Source organism: Trachurus trachurus (genome assembly GCF_905171665.1).
Source record: "Trachurus trachurus genome assembly, chromosome: 14".
In the NCBI taxonomy this organism is placed as follows: domain Eukaryota; kingdom Metazoa; phylum Chordata; class Actinopteri; order Carangiformes; family Carangidae; genus Trachurus; species Trachurus trachurus.
The window spans coordinates 28666196-28687892 of record NC_139903.1 but is presented as its reverse complement, the minus strand read 5'-3'; the positions used below and the strand labels follow the sequence as shown (position 1 = coordinate 28687892).

The window sequence follows — 21697 nt, the reverse complement described above, 5'->3', positions numbered from 1 at the left end:
TGTTGAAACACACAGGCAAAATCAATGGTGGAGTTTATGACAATGAATTAGTAACGACAGCAACCACAGAGCTGGGGTTCTGAGTAGGATATTTCATAATGGTAAACACCACTGACCAACATTAGCAACATTAGCCACATTAGCAACATTAGCGTGTAAGCAGAGGTCCCATGTAAACAAACCAAACTGTGCTTGGACAATTCAACATCACCCAGGATTTATGCATTTGATTATAGAGATGGTTCAGCTCACTGTTTTACAAACAAAACCAGTCAGTTGTTTAAATTAGATTTGCATTAATTGGCATTCAGCCTTTTACTTCTCCTCCATGACTATGTAGGTACACATCACATTATGTTAATGTGTAACTCTGCAATGGTTATAACTTGATGTTGTACCTTTGTAATGAATGTGTCATAGCTTATATTTAAGACAAGAGAGATAAGATTTTTTAAAGACACTTGATTTGTTTTAAAAGAAAAAGCCTTCAACTTCCACTTATTGTGCCCCTTTGATTTCACAGTAAGTCCTGGGTGAATGTATACTGTGTGCTGAAAGAGGGAATGCTGACCTTCTACAAGGACGCCAGGAATCTAACCGCCACATACAACGGAGAGGATGCTGTTGACCTAAGTAACTGCTCGTTTGATCCGTCACTGGGATACAAGAAGAAGAAAAATGTTTTCATTCTCAAGTAAGAACTATTTGTTGTGAATGAGTAAATAGTAATTTTCCAAGCACATTTTTTTTACACTTAAAATATGAAGTTAGAATCTAAAGGGAAGAGAATAGAAAATTTGACAAAGACCATGTTAGACTCATCATTATAAAGGACTGTGGATTAATTGTCCTTCTTGATTCTCTTTGCAACAGAATTAATGATGGGAACAACTTTGTATTCCACGCAAAAGATGAGGTAAGACCACTTATATTTAACAGATCCCCCTCTTAACACCACAGAAGCCCTTTGCACCATCCACACTTCTAACAGCAAACTGGCTTGGACATGTTGCTAGTCTATCACTGACACATAGAGACAAAAAACTCATAAACTCATATTTACACCTATGAGTGATTTATATTTTATCCAAAAGTTCATGTCTGGACTATAGGAGCAGGCAGGCACAGGTAGAACATCAAACCCCACACAGAATCAAGGGAACTGAACCCAGAACTTCTGTGCCATAAAAAAAAAAGAGTAAACACAGTAAACAGTATGTACTTTTACTACTGTGAATAAATTACCCAAACAAGAACTAAAAACACCAGATACATTAATTTACCTCTAAAACAACTCTGTCTTGTAACATTCTGTTATTATCTAATAGCGTGGTGAATGTGCAGGTCACAACTTGTCCACCAGAGCGTTTTGGAGTTGTTGGATTGTGTATTTGATGAGTTTGATGAGGGAAACCAAGAAATCCCATTAGCCTCCGTAGCGTAGCTCTGAGCAGCTTGCAGCTCTGCTCTGCCGTTCTAAAAACAGCTTGCACCGACAATTAAAGATAACAAACCTAATCCTAAAACTATAGGGATTATGGCAATGGGCCAATTTGCAAAAAATGTTGAACTATCCCTTTAAAGGGCTGTGGGTTGGATTCAGACCTTGACCACTGCAGTTAGAACAAATCAATTTACTGTTGTATAATCAAGGCCATCCTGTCATCTTCTTAGTTCCGATGCAGAGTTGATCATTTTTACGTTTGCTTTCCTCTCCATTACCTTCAGCTTTACAGTGTGTTTGCTATGGCTGCTGGGTGCACCATGCAAGGAGATCTTCTCTCCTCAAGCATCACAAGGAAAGCATCAGATGTGATGTTGACAAAAATATCTGTTCAGGCTGACAGGATGTCCATGAACATACTGTATAGTGTTACGTAGACGACTGTGAAGAGGAACAAAGGTTTTTGTTTTTTCGGGTTTTCTTTTGTTGTTGTGGATCTTTTTTGTTTCTGATTTATCTTTTTACAAGGACATCATTTTGTGTCAATCACAATCATAATGTAATTTGTAACATGGTGAAGAAGCTTGTTTGCATTTTGGCCAGTTTGACGATAACTATACAGCGTCTCGTTTTAGTGGCATCAGCAAACTAACTGACACAAAAACTAGGTACATGCAATGTTTGGATGATTTATGACCTTTTTTTGCAAATATGCAATAGAGTTTTGATGAACCACCAAACTGTTGTGACAACTGCACTTGAGAGAATGTTAAAAGTGTTTGGACAAATGAGCCAAAAGGTTAGGAAAAACTATGTTATGATGTTGACTGGTCACTACCTGCCAGACTTCAAAACCCATTACTGGGGACTGTGAGGAACAATATCACTAAACCTAGAATTAAAATCATAGTATCTAACAATACATAATGTTATAATGTGTTTCATTTTAAACCCATTCCCATTCCTCTCATAGGAAGACAATTTAATGTAATTAGTCTTATAGTGCGGTATATTAAAAAATAAGATATCACCCTTAATCCAGTATATTTTTTAGCCAAATGTATTCTCCATTTAAATGCAATGCTACAGTATAATTAACACTGTGAGTTTTGAATTTGAAAAGCCTGTGAACCTCTTGTGCAACTGGGTCAGGGAACAGGAAGTAACTGAAGACAGTTTTTATCTGGTCAGACCAACCAATCAAATATCCACAAACTCTGAATTTCATAGTTTGTTATTAAAGGGATAGTTCACCCAAAATGGAAATGCCACTCATTATCTACTCACCCTCATGTCGACTAAGGGCTGGAAGAAGTTTCAGAGTTATCCGTGGCTTCTCTGAGTTACAGGGGGTCTCGGTGTAGCAGTGCATGTCCATATAACGGTTGCAAATGGATACCAACTGTCTTCGTAACAAAAAGACACACCAAAAAACATCCAAATACCTCCATGCTGCTCGTATGTAATGTCCGTCTTGTATTGAAGCCCCGGAATGCGAAATTGTCCCGAAAAAATTAAATAACTCTATATTTCAAGCTTGTTTTGTAGCGGAAGCTCCTCTTCTTGGTTCGTCAAATTTGGACGAACTGGGAAGAGCATTTTGGGGCTTCAATACAAGACGGACATTACATACGAGCAGCATGGAGGTATTTGGATGTTTTTTGGTGTGTCTTTTTGTTACGAAGACAGTTGGTATCCATTTGCAACCGTTATATGGACATGCACTGCTACACCGAGACCCCCTGTAACTCAGAGAAGCCACGGAGGACTCTGAAACTTCTTCCAGCCCTTAGTCCACATGAGGGTGAGTAGATAATGAGTGAAATTTAAATTTTGGGTGAACTATCCCTTTAAGTTATTAGTTTAATAAAATGTTGAGGCAGCAGACCATTTGGTGGGGTAGTCAGGACATCTGGTGGGGCGTTGACCCCCCATGTCCGAGCCCAGAGGCAGGCCTGTTTTAAATCCAGGACTGGTCTGACAAGTTGGTTTGGGTAGTCAGTCTATAGCAAAGAAAACTCTATAATATAAATGAAAAGTGTATATACGGCTCAGGTCTATGAAAGTCCCAAATCACACAATGAAGATGCAATATAGGTGGTTGTGTCCACACACCCGTACTGGTTTATGTGACTAAAGGGGACATTTCGGCACAGGAGGGAGTGGGAGCGTGGATGCGAGCCAATCTCCTTCAACCATGCACAGAAAAGGGGAATGATAGGAAAGGTTTTTCTAATTTATTGAGAAACAATGCCCAGGTCAGCAATGCATGACAATAAACATGTGGTTCATTTGTCCCCTCAAGTTACATAAACCAACACAGCGTGGACACACACAACTCCGGTGACGCCGGTGACGTGTAGAAAAGTGAAAAAAGTGTTTCCATTACACTTTTGCGATACACGTTTGTATCACCCCCATGCGCAAATACATTAAAATAGCCTAATTTTACACATGATCCATTATATTGACATAAAAAAAAAACAAAGAGGAAATATATGGGAAAAGACAGCATTTTGCCAATATTTTAGAGACCCCCCCAAAATTTCACAAATCATGTTTTCAGGGGAGCTCATGACTCATCAAGGGGGGCTGAGACCCCCCTGGCTCCCCCGTAGTTCGCACCCTGAGCTGTGTCTCTCTTGCTGCTCTCTGTAGGAGGACCTGAAGGCCTGGACTTCAAACATCACCAACTGTCTAACCGAGCACGAGTCCATGGTCAAGTGGGACAAGCCCGGCACCTCCTCCATGGACCCCGACTGCTCGGAGAGGAAGGAGAAATCGGAGGGGGACGCCGACGCCCGGTCAGAGAGGTCTGAGCTGGTGGAAGGAGAGGAGAGGTCCGAGAAGGAGAGGTCAGAGAAAGGGGACGCCTCCGAGAAGTTAGACACGTCCGAAATCGCAGACAAGAACGAGGGCGGGGCGGGGGGTTCCAGCACGTCTGGAAAGAGCAGCAAATGAGGAGCCCCCCCCCCCTCCCCTCCCCTTTGCGTTTTAATGCTACTCACTGACGAAAAGGCGTATAGGGAGCGGCGGGTGGGAGGGATGGATGGATGAAGAGCATGTGCAGCTAGGTTTGCAGATCCTCAGTCACAGAGCTGGAACACACTGAGGCCACAGTCCTTGGACTGACTATTGTAACTGTGACAGACTAAATCTCTCAGCCCCTCCCCTTCACCCAGGCAATACATCAGTGCTTGCATCGTGCCACCTGCTGGTAGATAGGAGGTTGGCCCAGACAGACAGACGAGACACGACAGACAGACCCACAGACAAGACAAGACAAGACAGACAGACAGATAGACAAGACCGACTTTAGCAAGTGGTCCCAGGAATTAGTCACTGTCATGTCCCATTGATGATCGTTTAATCTCTTGGATTCACAGCATCCTTCTGTATGTATCTTTGACTGATAATGTAATGCTCTGTCGATCTAGACAAACCCAAGAAGTGGTGAATGAAAATGTTTCACAATATTAAAAAAAAAAAAAAGGAAAAATGTTTTTTGAAGCAATATACTTTTTTATTTCTTCTCTTTGTTTGAGAGAGAAAAAAAAAAAACTTCCACGTCAGCTTACTCCAGGCAGTCGTGCACCTTAGACACTTGACACATCTGTATACTTATCATGACAACACATTCTTTTCTGTTTATTATTATTATCATCATTTGTCCACAATGATCCATGACAAGAGAAGAGCCCTCCATCATATTCCATCATTCTGATCCATCGACCCGAGGTGTGTTGTTCAAAGTGGCAATGCTCAGTAAACACTAAGCCTGTGTGACACAATGCCTTTGTATACATGACAAAAAACCAGAACATTGCATGAGATAGTCTGTTAGTGCACCTATTAAAACTTGCCTTTATTTTTTGTGTTCTTGAAATAAGTTGGGCAGAAATGGAATTGCAATAATTCAGCGTTACGAGGGGGGATGGGGAGGGAGGGACGGGTGGTTTCAGGGCCACTTCTCAAAAAGTTTGACAGTAGGGTTGTCTTCTATCACAGTAAGCATGACAATAAAGGGAGGGAGGGGTGGGGGGGTTGTGTGTGGGGGGGTCATACTTGTACCAGAGTATTGACTACTCTTTGATCTGTATCATAAATCAAGATGCCAAAAGGCCCCCTCCACTGTTTGTACTGTACCACTGCAGTTTTTCTTTTTCCTCTGAATGTAACTGATCTCAGCCGTGAAATGTTCAATCACCACCGAGCCTGTGGTGCCCGAAATTGTAAAAAACCCTGAAGCAGTTCAAAGCGAGAGCTCCGAAACTCTCTGTAACCCTGTGTCTTTTCATTTGACGTTTAAAAACCAATCGGGATCTCTCTCAACCAAATGCAAAGGTAAATGTAAAACTGACATGAGTCCGGTCAAGAATTGTATATATCTATCTTTGTATGTATGTATACCAATAAATCCTGTGCTCTAATAAAAACAATACTCTGAACTGAAATGGGTAAAAATTAAAACATTTCTATTAATCCACAAATAAGAAAAAAACATCATTCAAATATATTAATGTTTATGACATTTAAATGAAAAATATGCAAATTAGGTGTCACTATTAACTATCATAGTGTATATAGGTACACCCGTATCCAGTTGTATTAAACACCTTTTACCAGGGAAGAGCAGCAGGACATACTGCAGGTATGCTTGTTGTATTTTTATATGCCTATATTTATTCATATCAGATTCAGGAGTTGCCCCGCAGCCCCAATAAGAACTTGTAATAATAGCTGATTGAGTAGTTGGTGTGTCTGTGAGAGGTGTGCTAAATCTAAATTTATGTATTACCAATGAGAAACAAAAAAAAAATCTGCTCGCTTAACGCGTCCGCGCACACGTTCCTCTGGATAATTGAGACATGGATCACAGAGACGAACGGGCATCGATTCACGTTTTTGTTTGTAACATATGTCGGTTATTTTTTTAACAACATGTATAAGTCCAGTTAAGCTTCCCCTAGTTGTCTGTAACATGTGTACCTTCTTATATGACAGGAAAGAGGAGGGAAGGCAGCTGAAGCTTCCTTTACATCTGGCTGTTAGGGTGTTTTTTTGTTTTTTTTGTCATTATGTCAGACTCAAATATGTTTTTTTTTATTTCTTTTTAATAAACTTAGTCTTCCTTTCTATTAAGTCACCAAAAGCATAACTCAGACGGAGCTGGGTAACTAGTGTGACTGTCTGCAGCCTGCACAGAGAACCTGAGCTGTGTTATGATGTAAAAATGTTACTTCCATATTTGATTCATTTTCATGGTTCGTCCTCACGCACATGCCGTTTCTTGCAGTTTTGCTGAGCGAGTGGTAGAAGACGAGAAATGAGCTAAGGTTTCATCTGATCTGACAGAAGGCCTGTCTTTGCAATACATATTTTTATCACTGAAAATAGGAGCTATAGTATTTTTATGTGGCTGTAATTGTTCTAACTCATCATTGCTCATGACAGATATTTAGCCTGCATCACAATGTGTGTTTTAAGTGTTTGCTTCTCATCACTTTTCTGAAACACAAGAGGATTTTTTTCCCCCCACTATGTTATTACAGTAACAGTCAAAGTTAAAATAGGCAGCATAAACCATGACTGAAGAAAAAAAATATGAAAAAATTGTGCAAATTCTGTTTTCCTTCATTGATGGTCTTAAAGTGTGTATGTCTGTTACTTTACATTACAACCTGCTGCTATGACATTAAATAAACCTCCAACCCTGCTGATGCAAACGTGACGTGGAATTGATATAGACACATACATGCTGGTCTCTCTCTTTCTCTCTCTCTCTCACACACACACACACAAACACACACACTTTATCCATCACATTGATTTCAGCTACACATACCTGTAGTGTGGTTGCTCGTGGCTGCAACTGTCTTAGTATCATGACTGTGTATAAAGGTTGAAGACTTCAGCTGAATGGACACATTATCATGATGAGGCAGCAGCAGCACTGATTAGCATTGACTGCATTCACTCTGTTCTAAAGCCTCGGTGCTTCCAACCTCATGGAACCAACCAAGTCCTGGGGGGGGTCAGACAGTGCAGATGATGATATACATAATACTCAAACACTGACATGGCAGACTGATGGACTAACAAACGTTGAGAATGTCTCTTGTAGAAACAGCAGAGTGTTTGTGCCATGTGGTGGACATATTATAGAGCTGAACTAGCCTTTATAACTGCAGGACTGAATGGCTGGTGGAACTGAACTGAACTGAAGGGCTGGTGTTTTCCCAAAAACTGTGTCCATCCATGTCAAAGGGGTTTATCCAAATGCTTCAGATCCATCCCACTTGCTTCTGTACATACAGTAACTGGTACGACACAACATTTTTGCGCTGTATTTATGGCATTTCTTATTGCAACCAATGAAAACACTGGATCTCAATCCAGGCTACGTATGTGCAGATTCCAATAAAAAAAAAAAAAAAATGTGAGTGGACATGTGAATAATTTATGTGAGTAAAAATAAAGGTACATGAAACTTTTGTTATGCACTAAGGTACAGTCCCATGCACAGTGTAAAACAATAGTGGTGACGCAGGGTCTATTCTATCATTTCAACAAAAAAAAAGGAGAAAAAAAAACATACATACATGTATACAGTATTGCACAAATTCTGCACAACTTGATGTATGTTTTAAGAATGTACATTTTAATCATGATTTGTTTATTGAATTGAATAACATCTGCCAATATCTGTCTGTGGAAATATGAAATATGGTATTGTCTCATAAAATCTCTTCATCCCTTAATTTTGCCATTGTCTTTTTTCCCCATCTAAAGCACAAGCTAATGATGGACAATAATGTGACAGCAAGACTCAAGTGAAATATCCAGTGGGTGCTCTTAAGCTGCACATGAATTCAACTCTCTGATTGATAGTAATGTTCTCTATGGGTTTGTCCAGCCATTGAAAAGAACAGAGAAGCACAAAGTATTCATGTAATCCTCTGCAGCAGAGATCTGATTAGTTTGTCTTTTTTTTTTTTTTTTTTTTACAGTTTTTCCCATTCACTTTGGTTGAATTCTCAAATGAGAAAAGTATTTTTTGAAAACACTGAGTTCAAATCTCTGAACAATTAGTTTGTCCTTCAAAGCAGATCAGAATCTCTCTTTCATCAGGTTCGGTTCATGTGTGTGAAAGAAAACGTACAAGTTTCTATAAATCTGCACGATAATCACTTGTGTATGGCTCATTGATCGAAACTGATCACTTGATTCTCAGTGTCCTGAAACATAGCCAAGTCTGAAGCGATATAAAGTTTTGTTTTAGTTTTTTTTTCTCTCTGGTCATCTTTTTTTACAATGATTGTTTTTCAGTCATAATCCTAATGTAATTTGTGAATATCATGGTGAAAAGGCACCTTTACGTTTGGCTAAAAATAATAACAGAACAACTTTTCCTTTTTGGCTATAGGCTTTGAATGAAATGTTTTGGATGACCTATGACCTTTCACAAAGGGCAGTAGAGTCATGAAATTGTTGTTACAATTGCACCTATGTGAGATAATGTTAAGACTATTTTGAAAAATTTGCCAGAATGAGTGAGAAAAACTGTAAAAAAAAAAAGAAAAAAAAAAAGAAGAAACAATACGAACACCAACCTTTTAAAACAAATAAGTATGTCCAGTCAAAGCAATGAAAGTGTGTGATGCTGCAGGATGTCAGGACAAACAGTAGGCGACATTTTGCCCCTCTGATGATTCACCTGTTTCTTTATCAGAAAAAAAAATCGAAGCACTCTGAAGGAAAAAAAACCTAATTGCAAGTTTGTCATTCATTGAATGAATCGTGAGCAGAGAGCAGCTTCTCTGCAGTGAGGGGATTACAGTGTTTAGGTGTGAATGACGGTGAATGACGCTGTTGCCTCAGACTGACTAACGGAGCAGATGAATGTGAATGTCACGGTGCCTGTCCTCCGTGTGGCTGCTCTGCAGGTGAACCTGCAGCGGGAGCAGAGTTCATCTGGCAGCCTCCACACCCAGGACACCATGTGCTGTGATATATGAGACAGTATGATGACGCAGAGAAAAGATGGTGGACGCTGCCTGAGGTCAAAGCAGCTAGCGAGCTCCACGTGTATACTGCCTTTTTAACCCTTTTGTGCTCCCTTCTGTGTGTTTGAACAGCAGTGAAATGATTAAGCTGATTCTGAGTAATATTTTTTGAACTGTCAGGAGGGAATCCTGAATATGATCATCACTCTTCCCCCACAGTGTCATTTTGTCTTCCTGGTTTATTCCTCTGTATCTGCTTCTTGGGCATGCGCAACAGCAGGAAGGAGTCGTGGATAAGCACTACACATGTTTCGTTGACAGACTTGAGGTCTTGTTCTGAAGACAAAAGCTAATGACACATCACTATGCTGTTCATTCAGTTATACAGCCTACATGACAGCATTGGACTCATTGAGGCAGTGTAGGAGGTCCCATGGTTTTTGCCTAACCACTGGACATGTATCATGGAGCAGCACGGTGATATCTCATATTGAGTGACCCAATAATCATCTTGATTCTCCATCTTGAAGGAAGTCCCAGAGCCTCCTATTCAAGCTCTGGGGATTTACCAGAACGTTTATTAAAATGGGCTGAATTCTGGCTGCAGCCAAAACCACATCACAACATCACCTGAGCTTTGGGATTTGTGTGTCAGATTCAACTTCAAATTAAAGACAGATCTCAGTCAGATTAATAAAACAACCTAACATGTCTTCAGTCATTAGAATCGTGTCCCTATCATGGCAAATATTCTGAGTCTGATTCTTATTCTTATTATTAAAATTGGATATTATCATTTTGACAATTTGATCTGAGAGCTATATTTACCTTAGGTGCACTTCCATGTAAAAAAACAAAACAAAACAAAAAAACATAATCATGAGTAGGCCTATTTTAATAATCACAGCCTGCATGGGTTATCAAATAGCCCAATGAATTACCAAACTGAACATCAACAAAATTTTGCTTAAGTTATGAATTGAATTCATTAATGAATAGATGCTTGTTAAACCTTCGTTTATAAAATACTGATGACTACTGGACAATATCCTAAAAGTGTTGAAATGTCTGACAGCAGCTGATCCGCCTGTGATGCAGCTGAGCTGGGAGCTGGATGCGGCTTTACCTACGTCATCAGAAACGGCCGTCGCTTTAGGTGATGGTCTTGGTCTAAAATAAAAAAGACGTCTGACATCCTCACGTCTGTAGTGGTCTTGTTTAGGTGGGGGCATATCAAAGACGGTTTATAAACCATAGAGTATCTTTGGCATAGTACACGTGTAGGCTACAAATATGTGTGTGTGTAGGCTAAATGTTTTTTTTCTTTGTTTGTTTGTTTGTGGGTTCTCACATGCACCTGTTCCTTTATTTAAATGTTATGCCATGAATGTTTGCACATAACTATTGGTGCAAAAAAAGAAGAAGAAAAAGTAGGGGCACGGGAATGAGGTACAGAGAGAGGTGGATAACAAGGACAGGAGGACTCGGGCCTCATGCTTTTACAGTCTATGGTCTCATGGATGTAACTGTGCTCGCTATGCTCGCGCCCATAGATATATAAACATAGATGCCGCGTTCTATATCTGGCGATACGTCAGCGGGGCCGCCATATTGTGCAGGACACAGAACGTCTAAGCCTGTGAATATTCTCATTTGTCCAGGTCCAAGAGGCTTCATCAGTTGCTACATGAACTGATGAAGCCTCTTAGATGAGAGGTGAAACGTCTTCCTAGACAAAATAACTGAGTCCAGTTGCGTTTGATTTAAATTTCTTTGGGGATATCTACAGATCTACAGCTCTAGGTCACTTAATTGTTAGACTAGTAGGTCATTTCAATTTGCGCGTCTGTGTGTTTTCCTTTTTATTTTTTATATAATATTCATATGCGGATCAAGAGTGAGCGAGTGAGCAAGCGCGAGAGAAACAGCAGATGCACCAGATGCAGGTTGACCGGGCAAAAACTCAAACGAGACGGTTAAAGAGAGGAAAAACACAGAATATAGCTACAATAAGATACTTTGTCCCGTCGTATTTATGGTCGTCACGACGTGAGTGGATCTGATGGCTCAGGTTAGTGATGAGGAAACTGTCACTGTCAGCTGCTGCTCCAAACAGTCACTAACTTTAATTTGAAGGGACAGATTAGATGTTGATTTTGTTAACAGGGACTTTGTTGCACCCATATCACCGTGGTGCGTCTTTTTTATACAGTCTATGGGTGCGTCTTGAAATCCCTCTTTGTCCAAAGCGGGAGATGACAGAAAGAGTCTGAGAACTACTTAATTGAAGCTACATTGTTGCGAGTTGGCTCCGGCGTACAGGAAGCTCTGCGCCGTGCTCAGTGTTTCAGCTGCTTCTAGGATAATGTAGTTAACGTCCCCAGCGTAAATGACGCCTGTGAATAGATTTAATCAAAATCTGGGGTTACAACCATGGTTACAGCGTTTAGAACGTCAGTCCTTTAGAACTTATGCCCTGCACAACATGGCGGCCAGCAGACGCATGGAGGCGCTGTTCGGCAGTATGGAACGCGGCATCTACGTTTATATATCTATGCTCGCGCCTCCCAGCTGGGGGCGGGGCTCCGCTCCGCTCTCACGCGCGCAGCTCCGGAAGCGTCACAGCTCTCTCTCAGCTCCGAGGCTAACTTCCTGAAAATGGCCAGCTGGGGAAAGGTAGCAGCGGCGGCGAGGACCTTGTTGAGGCTGCCCCGCGGCCTGAGGAGTCCGGCCGTGCTCCGGGCGGTGGGGCCCGGGCTGCTGGGCTCTGTGGTCGGAGCCGGAGCTTTCTGTTTTTACACCTACAGCTCAGACAGCAGGAGTCTGTCCTTCGCTGTCCACGCAGAGGAGCAGAAGGTGAGTCACAAACGTCGACGCACACGTACAGGTGAGACGTGTAGTTAACATTACGTCTCCTCTGTCCGAATACACAGACAGCAGCGCGTTAAATCACTGTAATACCAGCTGAGTTATGACGAAAAAGTCACCAGTCATGTCATATCAACAATAACGCACCCTAGCGGTCGCTCCCGGACACGCAGCTGTGTACAGTTATGTCTGTCTCTGTCTCTGTCCCCGGTCCAGGAGGCTCCGGCTCCTCAGATGTCCGCCAGGAAGATCCGTTTCATCAAGTTCGCCTCCATGGTCTACGAGCAGGAGGCCTACATGACCCCCAGAGACTTCCTGTACTCTGTGATGCTGGAGAACGTGGACCGTAAGATGCTCTGACCTCTGTCCCCGGCACACACCCACAGTGTTGACAGTCTGATAACACAGGCCACATATAGGCTAGAGAAGGGCAGGGCAAGGCAGCTTTATTTGTATGGGTACAGCCCAGTTTAACAAGCAGTTTGTCTCAAAGAGGTTTACATGGCATCATAACAACATCCTCCCTCACATCGACTCAAGGAGAAAAGACTATGTGTTAGTGGGTGAAGTGGTCGTCAAAACTTGTGTTAATGTGAACAGTTCAGTTCAGCAAGTGGAAGATGGAATGATCTCCAAAAGGCAGGAAGTTACAGATGACACATTCCCTTTACATTTTAAACTACTTATTTTCATCTTTTATATTTTCAAAATGACCGAAAAGGAAATGGTTTGGCCACCCTGCATAGTTAGTACCTAGTAACCCCCCTCTGGAAACTAATCACAGCATGTAAATGTAAATATCTTGTCTGATACCTTGGTCAAAGTTATCTGAGAGCTCCAGTCTCCTGGGTTTCCCATTCTTTTGTTTCCTCTTTTCACTCTAAAACTGTAGAAAACTAAAAATAATACACCGATATTGCTTAAAATATTGCAAAAGAGTGTTTCATGTTTAACTTTATATCTTTTGGAGATCATTTCATCTTCCACTTAACTGTTCACATTAACAGACATTTTAACCAGGAGCACCCAAACCTTTGCATGCCACTTGTAGAAGCTAAAATATATTTTTGCCGCCTGCCATTTTGCTTTAGGTTTGACGTTATTGCGTTGATGGCGTCATTGCATTGTCACATTGAGTGGGTGTGGTTATTTTCTTTACTTATTGTGTGTGGTGGCGGGAGTTTTGAACACAAAGAGAGAGAGAGAGAGAACTAAGCTCATATATTTTTTGTTCACCATCAATTCACCGTCATTTTCACTTTACCATCTCACCAGTATCATTATTATTATTTATTGAAAGGGCATGTATTATTTTCCCTTTTTGATTTTTATAACTGCTTGTTGGCTCCTTTAGATTTTTGTCACAATAAACATTTTAAAGGGATAGTTCACCCAAAATTCAGATTTCACTCATTATCTACTCACCCTCATGTCGACTAAGAGCTGTGAGAATTTTCAGAGTCCTCCGTGCCTTCTCTGAGTTACAGGGGGGTCCGCGCAGCAGTATTTGTCCATATAATGGTTGTGAATGGATACCACTTTTCTTCGTCCAAAAGGACACACCAAAAAACATCCAAACATCCTCCATACTGCTCGTCTGTAATACTGCTGCACGGACCCCCCGTAACTCAGAGAAGGCACGGAGGACTCTGAAAATTCTCACAGCTCTTAGTCGACATGAGGGTGAGTAGATAATGAGTGAAATTTGAATTTTGGGTGAACTATCCCTTTAAACTGATCGTGGACCCATGGAGTTTTTGGACGTGTCACAAAAGAGCCACAACACCACTGTGGGATTTTTTTTTATCAGTTCATCACTGTAACCTAATGCATACATCAATACATGTTACTTACTGCAATTAATATTGTATAGATCTGTGATGAGAACATAAGACAGACAGTTAGTTTTATATTCAGGCAGATCAGGTGTACGTCATCGTCATCAGATCATTTTAGATCAGAATAAATGCTGCTGGTTCCACTGACAACATTGTATAATACTGTAGACCTCACAGATGCATCGTCACAGAGATTTCCTCTTCTTGATTATGAGCTGTTGTTTATCATGGCATCACTTGATGACAGGAAGTATCTGCTGCACTGATGCTGCTGTGTTGGACCCTGCACATATTATTCACACCCAGAAAACCAAGACTCAAACCAACTCAGGGCTCGTGCTCTTTAAATTATTTAAGCGTTTTGTTGCGTTTCTTTTTTCCTCTCGTGCAGGGAAGCTGCAGAAGAAGGTTCTAACGACAGAGGTATGTTTACATGTTCCTTGATGAGACGGTTTCAAGTGGCACAGTGAGAACACAAGCATTGGTTTGAGTTTGTGGTGCTGTTGTGTGTTTCTTTCTGCAGGAGGTCAATGACATGATGAAAGCTGCCTCTAGAGCCCGGGCTGGTAACGATCTGTTCAGAACCTTAGGGGACAGAGGTGAGTTATTGATCTATGATCAGATTTAATAGACAGGAAGTTCAGATCTGATTCCACATCTAGTCACACAGCAACTAGATCCAGCTGTTAGTGACTTGAGGTCATTGACATCAGAGTGGGGGTGGAGCGTTATCTGTACAAGATCATGGTGTTAGACACATCTGATCGCGGGCTGGACAAGTCCCATCACACTCTTCCATCCAGACCGTGAGATCAAAGACAAACCAGACACATTCACTGATGAGGTTTATTTTATAGCTGCATTACATTATCTTAATTTGCTTTTATTTTGAAATTCCCAGCGCAACTGTGCTTCCCCCTGTCACACGTGATGGAGATGATTGGATTATTGTTATACATTTGTTTATTAATGTAATAATAGCTCTTAATGATGCGATTTGGAGTCATTTTTGATATAATAAAAATAAGAGTGAGTACACTATGTTTTTTTTATATTTAACGGTAAGAAAAATTAAAGGTCCAGTGTGTAATAATTGGCAAGATTTACTGGCAAAATCTGAATATACTACACATGAATATATTGAGAATATATAAGTGTATAATTGCTATAAAATAAAGTTTATTTGGATTTCTTAGCCTTATAATTATTATTTTATATACTGTATAGCAAGGGTTTTGCTTTAGAGAGTGTCGCCATCTTGCGCTGCCATGTTTGTACGGCAGCCCGAACGGAAAATCCAGCCAACCAGAGAGCACGTTTCACAAGTTTCGTGTTCATAAATAAACCAACGAAGAAGGAGGAGTAGGAAACAGCTGACATATCGTAAATTGGTTTAGATCTTCACCTCATCGCTTCATGCTCCTGAAATACTCCCAGTCAACCCAGTCGGGGTAAACAAGTTTTTTGTCCTCAGAGGCCACCGTCACTTTGCCGACGGGAGGCGTGAATGCGAGTGAGTGAGCGCTGCGATCTAGAGTCTGAATGATAGATATCACGGTTTTATCCCCATTTTACACACTGGACCTTTAAGGTACAGGGTGACAAAAATGTGTGTGCCCCCCCCCTCACCCCTGGTGTAAGATCTGTATACAACAGTGGTGATGAATGTCTAGACAGGACAAGACACAGTGATGAAATTGTTGGGTAACAACAACAGTGTACACATCTGTATGAAGACATGTGGATGTGCCAACATCAGAGAAAATCAGTGTGATCCTTACATGATGAATACAAGATAGAGACTGTGTCTGTGTGTGTCTTCCAGGTCTGATATCCTACACAGAGTACCTGTTCCTGCTGACCATCCTGACCAGTAAGTTGCATGCTGTAATAATGTGCTGAATGGATTTGCATGTGCTGCATTCTTTTTCAGCAATAACACTGTGTTGAGGAAGAGTTCAGATAACGATCAATGCTTTTGCTGTTGCAGAGCCTCACACAGGATTTCATATCGCTTTCAAAATGCTTGACGTGGATGGCAACGAGCAAGTGGACAAGAAGGAGTTCCTCAAGGTGAGACCCCTGACCTGTCACAACAACAACAGAGCAGATCACAGGTCATATTAAACAGTCAGAGCTGTATCCATTGCTGTGTGTTGCACTTAAATGTCAAATTATTACCACTTTTAATGCTGCCTCAAGCTCCTACGCTGCCGGAGTTGTAAGTATGAAGCCGTGGAGCCGCGTGAAGGTGAGGCCCAAGCTGCACATCCACCTGCTCCACTCTGTTGTCTACCTGTCATGTTGTTTGCAGCCTGAGTTCAGTCTGTCTTCCTCCAGTCAGACTGTGGTGAACTTAGAGAGGACACGTTTTGTCTAGATCAGGCCTGGACTTGTAGCCTGCATGCTGGCATGTCATGCACCGTGTATTTGTATTCTCATGTTGTGACTTGGTGCGCGGGCCTAGAGCATTCAGGAAAATAATAGTTAGCGCATGAGTTTATTTATCAGCTGTGTGTGACCTAGATGGAGGTTGTGACTCAGATCAGTGACAGTGTTCAGTGTTTATTCCGAGTAAAAGCCTGTGTATAAAATAACATTTGTTGTCTTGTTAAAAGTTAACTTGAGTTTTTTTCTTTTGTTGCTGAAGCTGAAGAAAATCATCGGGAAAAGTAAAAAGAGAGTTCTTAAGGAGAGCACTGAGGTGGGTATTCACACTCGACTTAAAGGGATATTTCAACATTTTGGCAAATTCGAAGAGATACGCTACGGAGGCATATGGTATTTCTGGGTTTCGCTCATCAAATACACAATCCAACAACTCCAAAACGCTCCTGTGGACAAGTTGTGACCTGCACATTCACCACTCTATGAGATAACGTATATTTATGTAACATTACGACACACAAAGCAAATACTCTGAACTACTTGCGCTTTTGAAGTCACTCTGTCGTGTCTGGGATGTAGTTCCGGCTTCACATTTGCCTCGAAAATAACTCTTATAACGTCCCATTATTATCTCATAGCGTGGTGAATGTGCAGGTCACAACTTGTCCACCAGAGTGTTTTGGAGTTGTTGGATTGTGTATTTGATGAGTTTGATGAGGGAAAGCTAGAAATACCATATGCCTCTGTAGCGTTAGCTGAGCAGCTCACGCCTCTGCTCCGCCATTCTAAAAACAGCTTGCACCGACAATTAAAGGTAACAAATTTACTGCTATGACTATAGGGATTATGGCAATTATGGCGAATTTGCCAAAATGTTGAAATATCCCTTTATCTATCACTAATACAGTATTATAACATCTGCATGTGCATCTTCACTGGTAACAATGTGCTACATGATGTTGACAGAAACCAGCAGTGGAAGGGGAAGGTGTGATCACGTCACTACAGGCCTACTTCTTTGGAAGGAAAGGACAGAACAAGCTGCAGTATAAGGAGTTCCACAGGTCAGAAGACGTCCTCTGTGTCCCCACGGTCAAACCACAATACACCTATAGGGATATCTGCTATATGTCACACATGTCAAACTCAAGGTCCAGGGGCCAGATCCGCCCTGCGATACAATCTTATGTGACCCACGAGAAAATTTCTTTTATTAATGGCCCTCCGATATAGTGCTCACAGTACAAATCCCACAATACACTGCAACAGCTACTGTATGATTATGACCAAGCAATAGATTGATTATCAATCTGGTATGGACAAAATGGCATAGGAGAGAAATTAGGCTATGTGTTTTTTTTACACCCTTTTCTGAAATCACAACACAGTTTTCACCAGCTTGTTCATATCTGATCTATTCTCATTTTGCTTTCAGGCACCGTTAATGAAAAACAAAGTTATTTTTATTTTCATTAATAATTTATTTTAATTTTATTGAGAACATTTACAGTATGCTGGCTGTTCAAATTCATATATCTGATTACAACAATGTCAGTTTCAGTCTGTTCAATAAATGTCAATACTGGTCGGCTTGCGACATGCTTAGTGTTTTACATTTTGGCCCCTTGTATGATTGAGTTTGACACCACTGCACTAGGATATCTTCAACAATACCAACCACCCTCTCCACAACATTGTTGCAGAGGTTCAGTAGATCATTTGTCACACTGTTCAACACCTCAGCCAGAGGAAGTGGCTGATGTGTTGAATTTCCACAAGGGTATAAATGAAGTATCTACCCACTGATTAAATATAGGTGGTTCAATAGACCATGGTAGGATACTTTCACTTCTTCAGAGTCGTTTGCAAAAGAATGGGTTTAATGTGTATATATAAATTGTGTGTATTTGTTGTGTTTTCTTGTGTGTGTTGTGTTGTCCTGTAAGTGGCTGGACCAGTTATTTCCCACAAGATTCAAGATTCAAAAGTGTATTGCCATGTCAACAAGTAGGACCAGCAGGACTCTAATAAAGCCTATGTGTCCGTCAGGTTCATGGAGGACCTGCAGGCCGAGGTCCAGGAGATGGAGTTCCTGCAGTTTTCCAAAGGCATGGACACCATGCGGAGAGAAGACTTCGCAGAGTGGCTGCTACACTACACCAACGAAGAAGACAACGAAATGTACTGGGAGAACATGAGGAAGAAGATCCCTGCCGGCCAGGTGACTCCTCCTCCTCCTCCTCTGCTGCTACTGCCTCTTTAAAAACATCATGTTTCATCATATAACATGAACCTGACGTTGTGTGTTCTTTGTGTGGCAGAGCATCACGTTCGATGAGTTCAAAGCCTTCTGCCTGTTCACCAACAACCTGGAGGACTTTGCCTTCTCAATGAGCATGGTCACCGAAGCACACCGTCCTGTTGGAATGGGTAACGGCTCTCTTCTGCTCAGGATGGTCTGTTCTTACCTCACCGTACAGTACATGACCCTTTTCCCCTTCTCTGACCGCAGCCCAGTTCAAGAGAGCAGTGAGGATCGCCACCGGCCACGACCTGTCTGAGAACGTGCTGGACACCGTGTTCAAACTCTTCGACATGGACGGGGACAACTGTCTGAGCCATAAGGAATTCCTCGGTGTGATGCAAGACAGAGTGCTCCGAGGGCTGAAGGTGAGGTCTCCATCTTTTTATGTCTCCGAAATCAAAATCAAATTAACTTTATGTGTCCCGCAAGGCGAAATTTGTCTTGGGCAAGTGGCGTAACAGCTGCCTTGTACATGCAATATATACTGTACATACACAATACATACACTAAAACAGTAACAAATGCAAACATATCCAAGAAAAGAGAAAGAAGTGCGGGGTGCAATAAATAGTTTAAAATACTTATAATACAAGTTCAAATAAAAACATACTAAAAACTAAAAGGAAAAAAAAATGCAGGAATATTGTTTTTGCTGCACTGAGACCCAGGCAGTAAACGGTTAGGGTAACTGTAACTAACCAACTCACTGAGTGCAGGTCGGCTTCCTGGCGCACTGGATCAATTTGCCTTAGTTTGTTAGTTCCAGATAGACAAACTTTTTTTCCGACCAGCTGATGCATTTTACTTTAGATCATACTCTTGAACTGGTGTATTATTTTGAGATGGGACTGGGCCAAAATATGCTGATTAATCGTCCCCCATTCACAACAGTGTACTGTCTGTGTCTCGGTGCAGCGTGATGCGCCGCTGTTTCTCAGTGGGGGACAGCAGAGACCTTTCTACTGCAGATATTATACTAAATGGACATTTGTACCTCATATAACCCCACTTCGAAAAAAAAAGGAACTATCCCTTTAATACCAGGTGTAAAAGCTATCCGGTCAAATTGTATCCAGATACAGTCTGGATACAAGAGGCATGTTAATGCCAGGTGAAAACAGGGTGATGGACACCTGGGTTGCAATATTCCAGGAATTTTCAGAGTTGGAATCTTTCCATGGGAATTAACAGGAATATATGGGAATAAACCAGATTTTTTGGGCAGGTTGGTCCATAGCAGGGAATTTCAGGGAATATAGTTGGGAAAAATATATTGTAGCATAATCGTGGCTGAAAACAACCAGATTTATTGCAAGAACACTTGAATATCTCTGCTATTCCTCAATCACTGCTTACTGCAGGGCTGCTGAGGCCACGCCCCCTACATGCACTGATAGGTTCTAGAACCCTGGAGTACTTTTTGATTGGGTGTGGGAGGGGGGATGAGTAATATTTTACTCAATTTACTCTGTATTTGTTGCCCAAGGAAAGCATTGATTGTTCAATATCAGACTTTAAAGGGATAGTAGCATTTTTTTAAAGTGGGGTTGTATGATCTACAAATAGCCCCTAAGTACTTTAATTGCAGTAGAAGACTCTCTGCACTCCTCCCGTTAGCAACGCCAGCCCATAGCCCTGCCCAGAGATTTACAACATACAGTGTTGTGAATAGACCCAAAGAAACGGCCTATTTTCACGGCCTAAAAGAGGTTTTACCTGAAAAAGAAATACACAGTTCCATTGTTCGCTATAATATCATTTTTTCCAGCCCTTCAAAGTGCAGGAAAAACACAGTTTTCATTTGGACCCAACCAACTCACGTATCCCTCTCCGCCCAGGGTTAGCGCCCGCCGATCAGCAGTTAGTTAGGTCCAAATAAAAACTGCGTCTTCTACTGCAATTAAAGTACTTAGGGGCTATTTGTAGATCATACAACCCCACTTTAAAAATATGCTACTATCCCTTTAAGTTTTGACGGATGTCTGCTTATGACAAAACAAAATGTTTATGTTTGGATATGATAGTTAGTTTCGATTACTCCAATTTCCAGTTAATTCCCATAAATTCCTATAATTCCCATGGAAAGTTCCCAATTTTTAGAATATTTTCAAAATTCCCCAGCTTCACTTTCCATTGGAAACATTCTGGAAATTGTCAGTAACATCACTACCACCCTTTGTGTGTCCTTGGTGTCTCCTTTGACTGTCCCACTGTGTCCAGCTGTGACTGATGCTGCTGTGTGTCTCCTCAGGTGCAGCCTCAGAACGGCTTCTCTGGCTTCTGGAAGTGTGTGAAGCAGGAGACTCTGAAGGGAGCTCAGGAGGCCCTCCGAGAAAACGGGACTCCCATCTGAACCAGGAACGCCACTGCTCATCTTCAAACAAGTGGTGTGAACAAAAGCAGAAAAGAAACCACAAGGAAAAAAAAAAAAAAGAACTAAGGATTTACACCACTATCTTGTGTATGATTATGTGTTTACAAAGTCTGTTTTCTGACACGTTTACTGTGGGTCTGGTTGTGGTGGTGTAACAATAATTTCCACATTATGCATGCAATGTTCACAATGGCTGACTTTTGAATTATTCTTGCACTTTACTCACTCCAATGCTCACCGGCTGTGTTAGCAGCTGGTTAATTGTGGTTTAAGATGCTGTTCATTTCATCACATTCATATTTTCAAGGACTTTTATATTTTTAACTGGTGTGGGAATTGTGCCTTTTTTCAAAATATATATCAAATAAATATTTTTAAAAAGAGCAGCAGGCTTCGGGCTTTTGTTGAATGGACTCAAACGACTCCAGCTGTTTAACTATTTTGCAATTTATTGTAGAATTGACCTGTTCAAGA

At 41.3% G+C, this 21697-nt stretch overlaps 1 protein-coding gene across 1 annotated transcript; it reads left to right on the top strand.

The window, feature by feature from the left end:
* The first annotated feature begins 12087 nt into the window (after positions 1–12087).
* micu2 (mitochondrial calcium uptake 2) lies at positions 12088–21606 on the top strand. The gene is made up of 12 exons (XM_083986535.1): positions 12088–12306; positions 12535–12664; positions 14548–14579; positions 14680–14755; positions 15982–16029; positions 16147–16229; positions 16807–16860; positions 17511–17608; positions 18594–18765; positions 18866–18974; positions 19057–19214; positions 21101–21606. The coding sequence occupies exons 1-12, from the start codon at positions 12109–12111 to the stop codon at positions 21200–21202; spliced, it is 1260 nt and encodes a 419-aa protein (XP_083842661.1). The 5' UTR covers positions 12088–12108; the 3' UTR covers positions 21203–21606.
* The last annotated feature ends 91 nt before the right edge of the window (positions 21607–21697 follow it).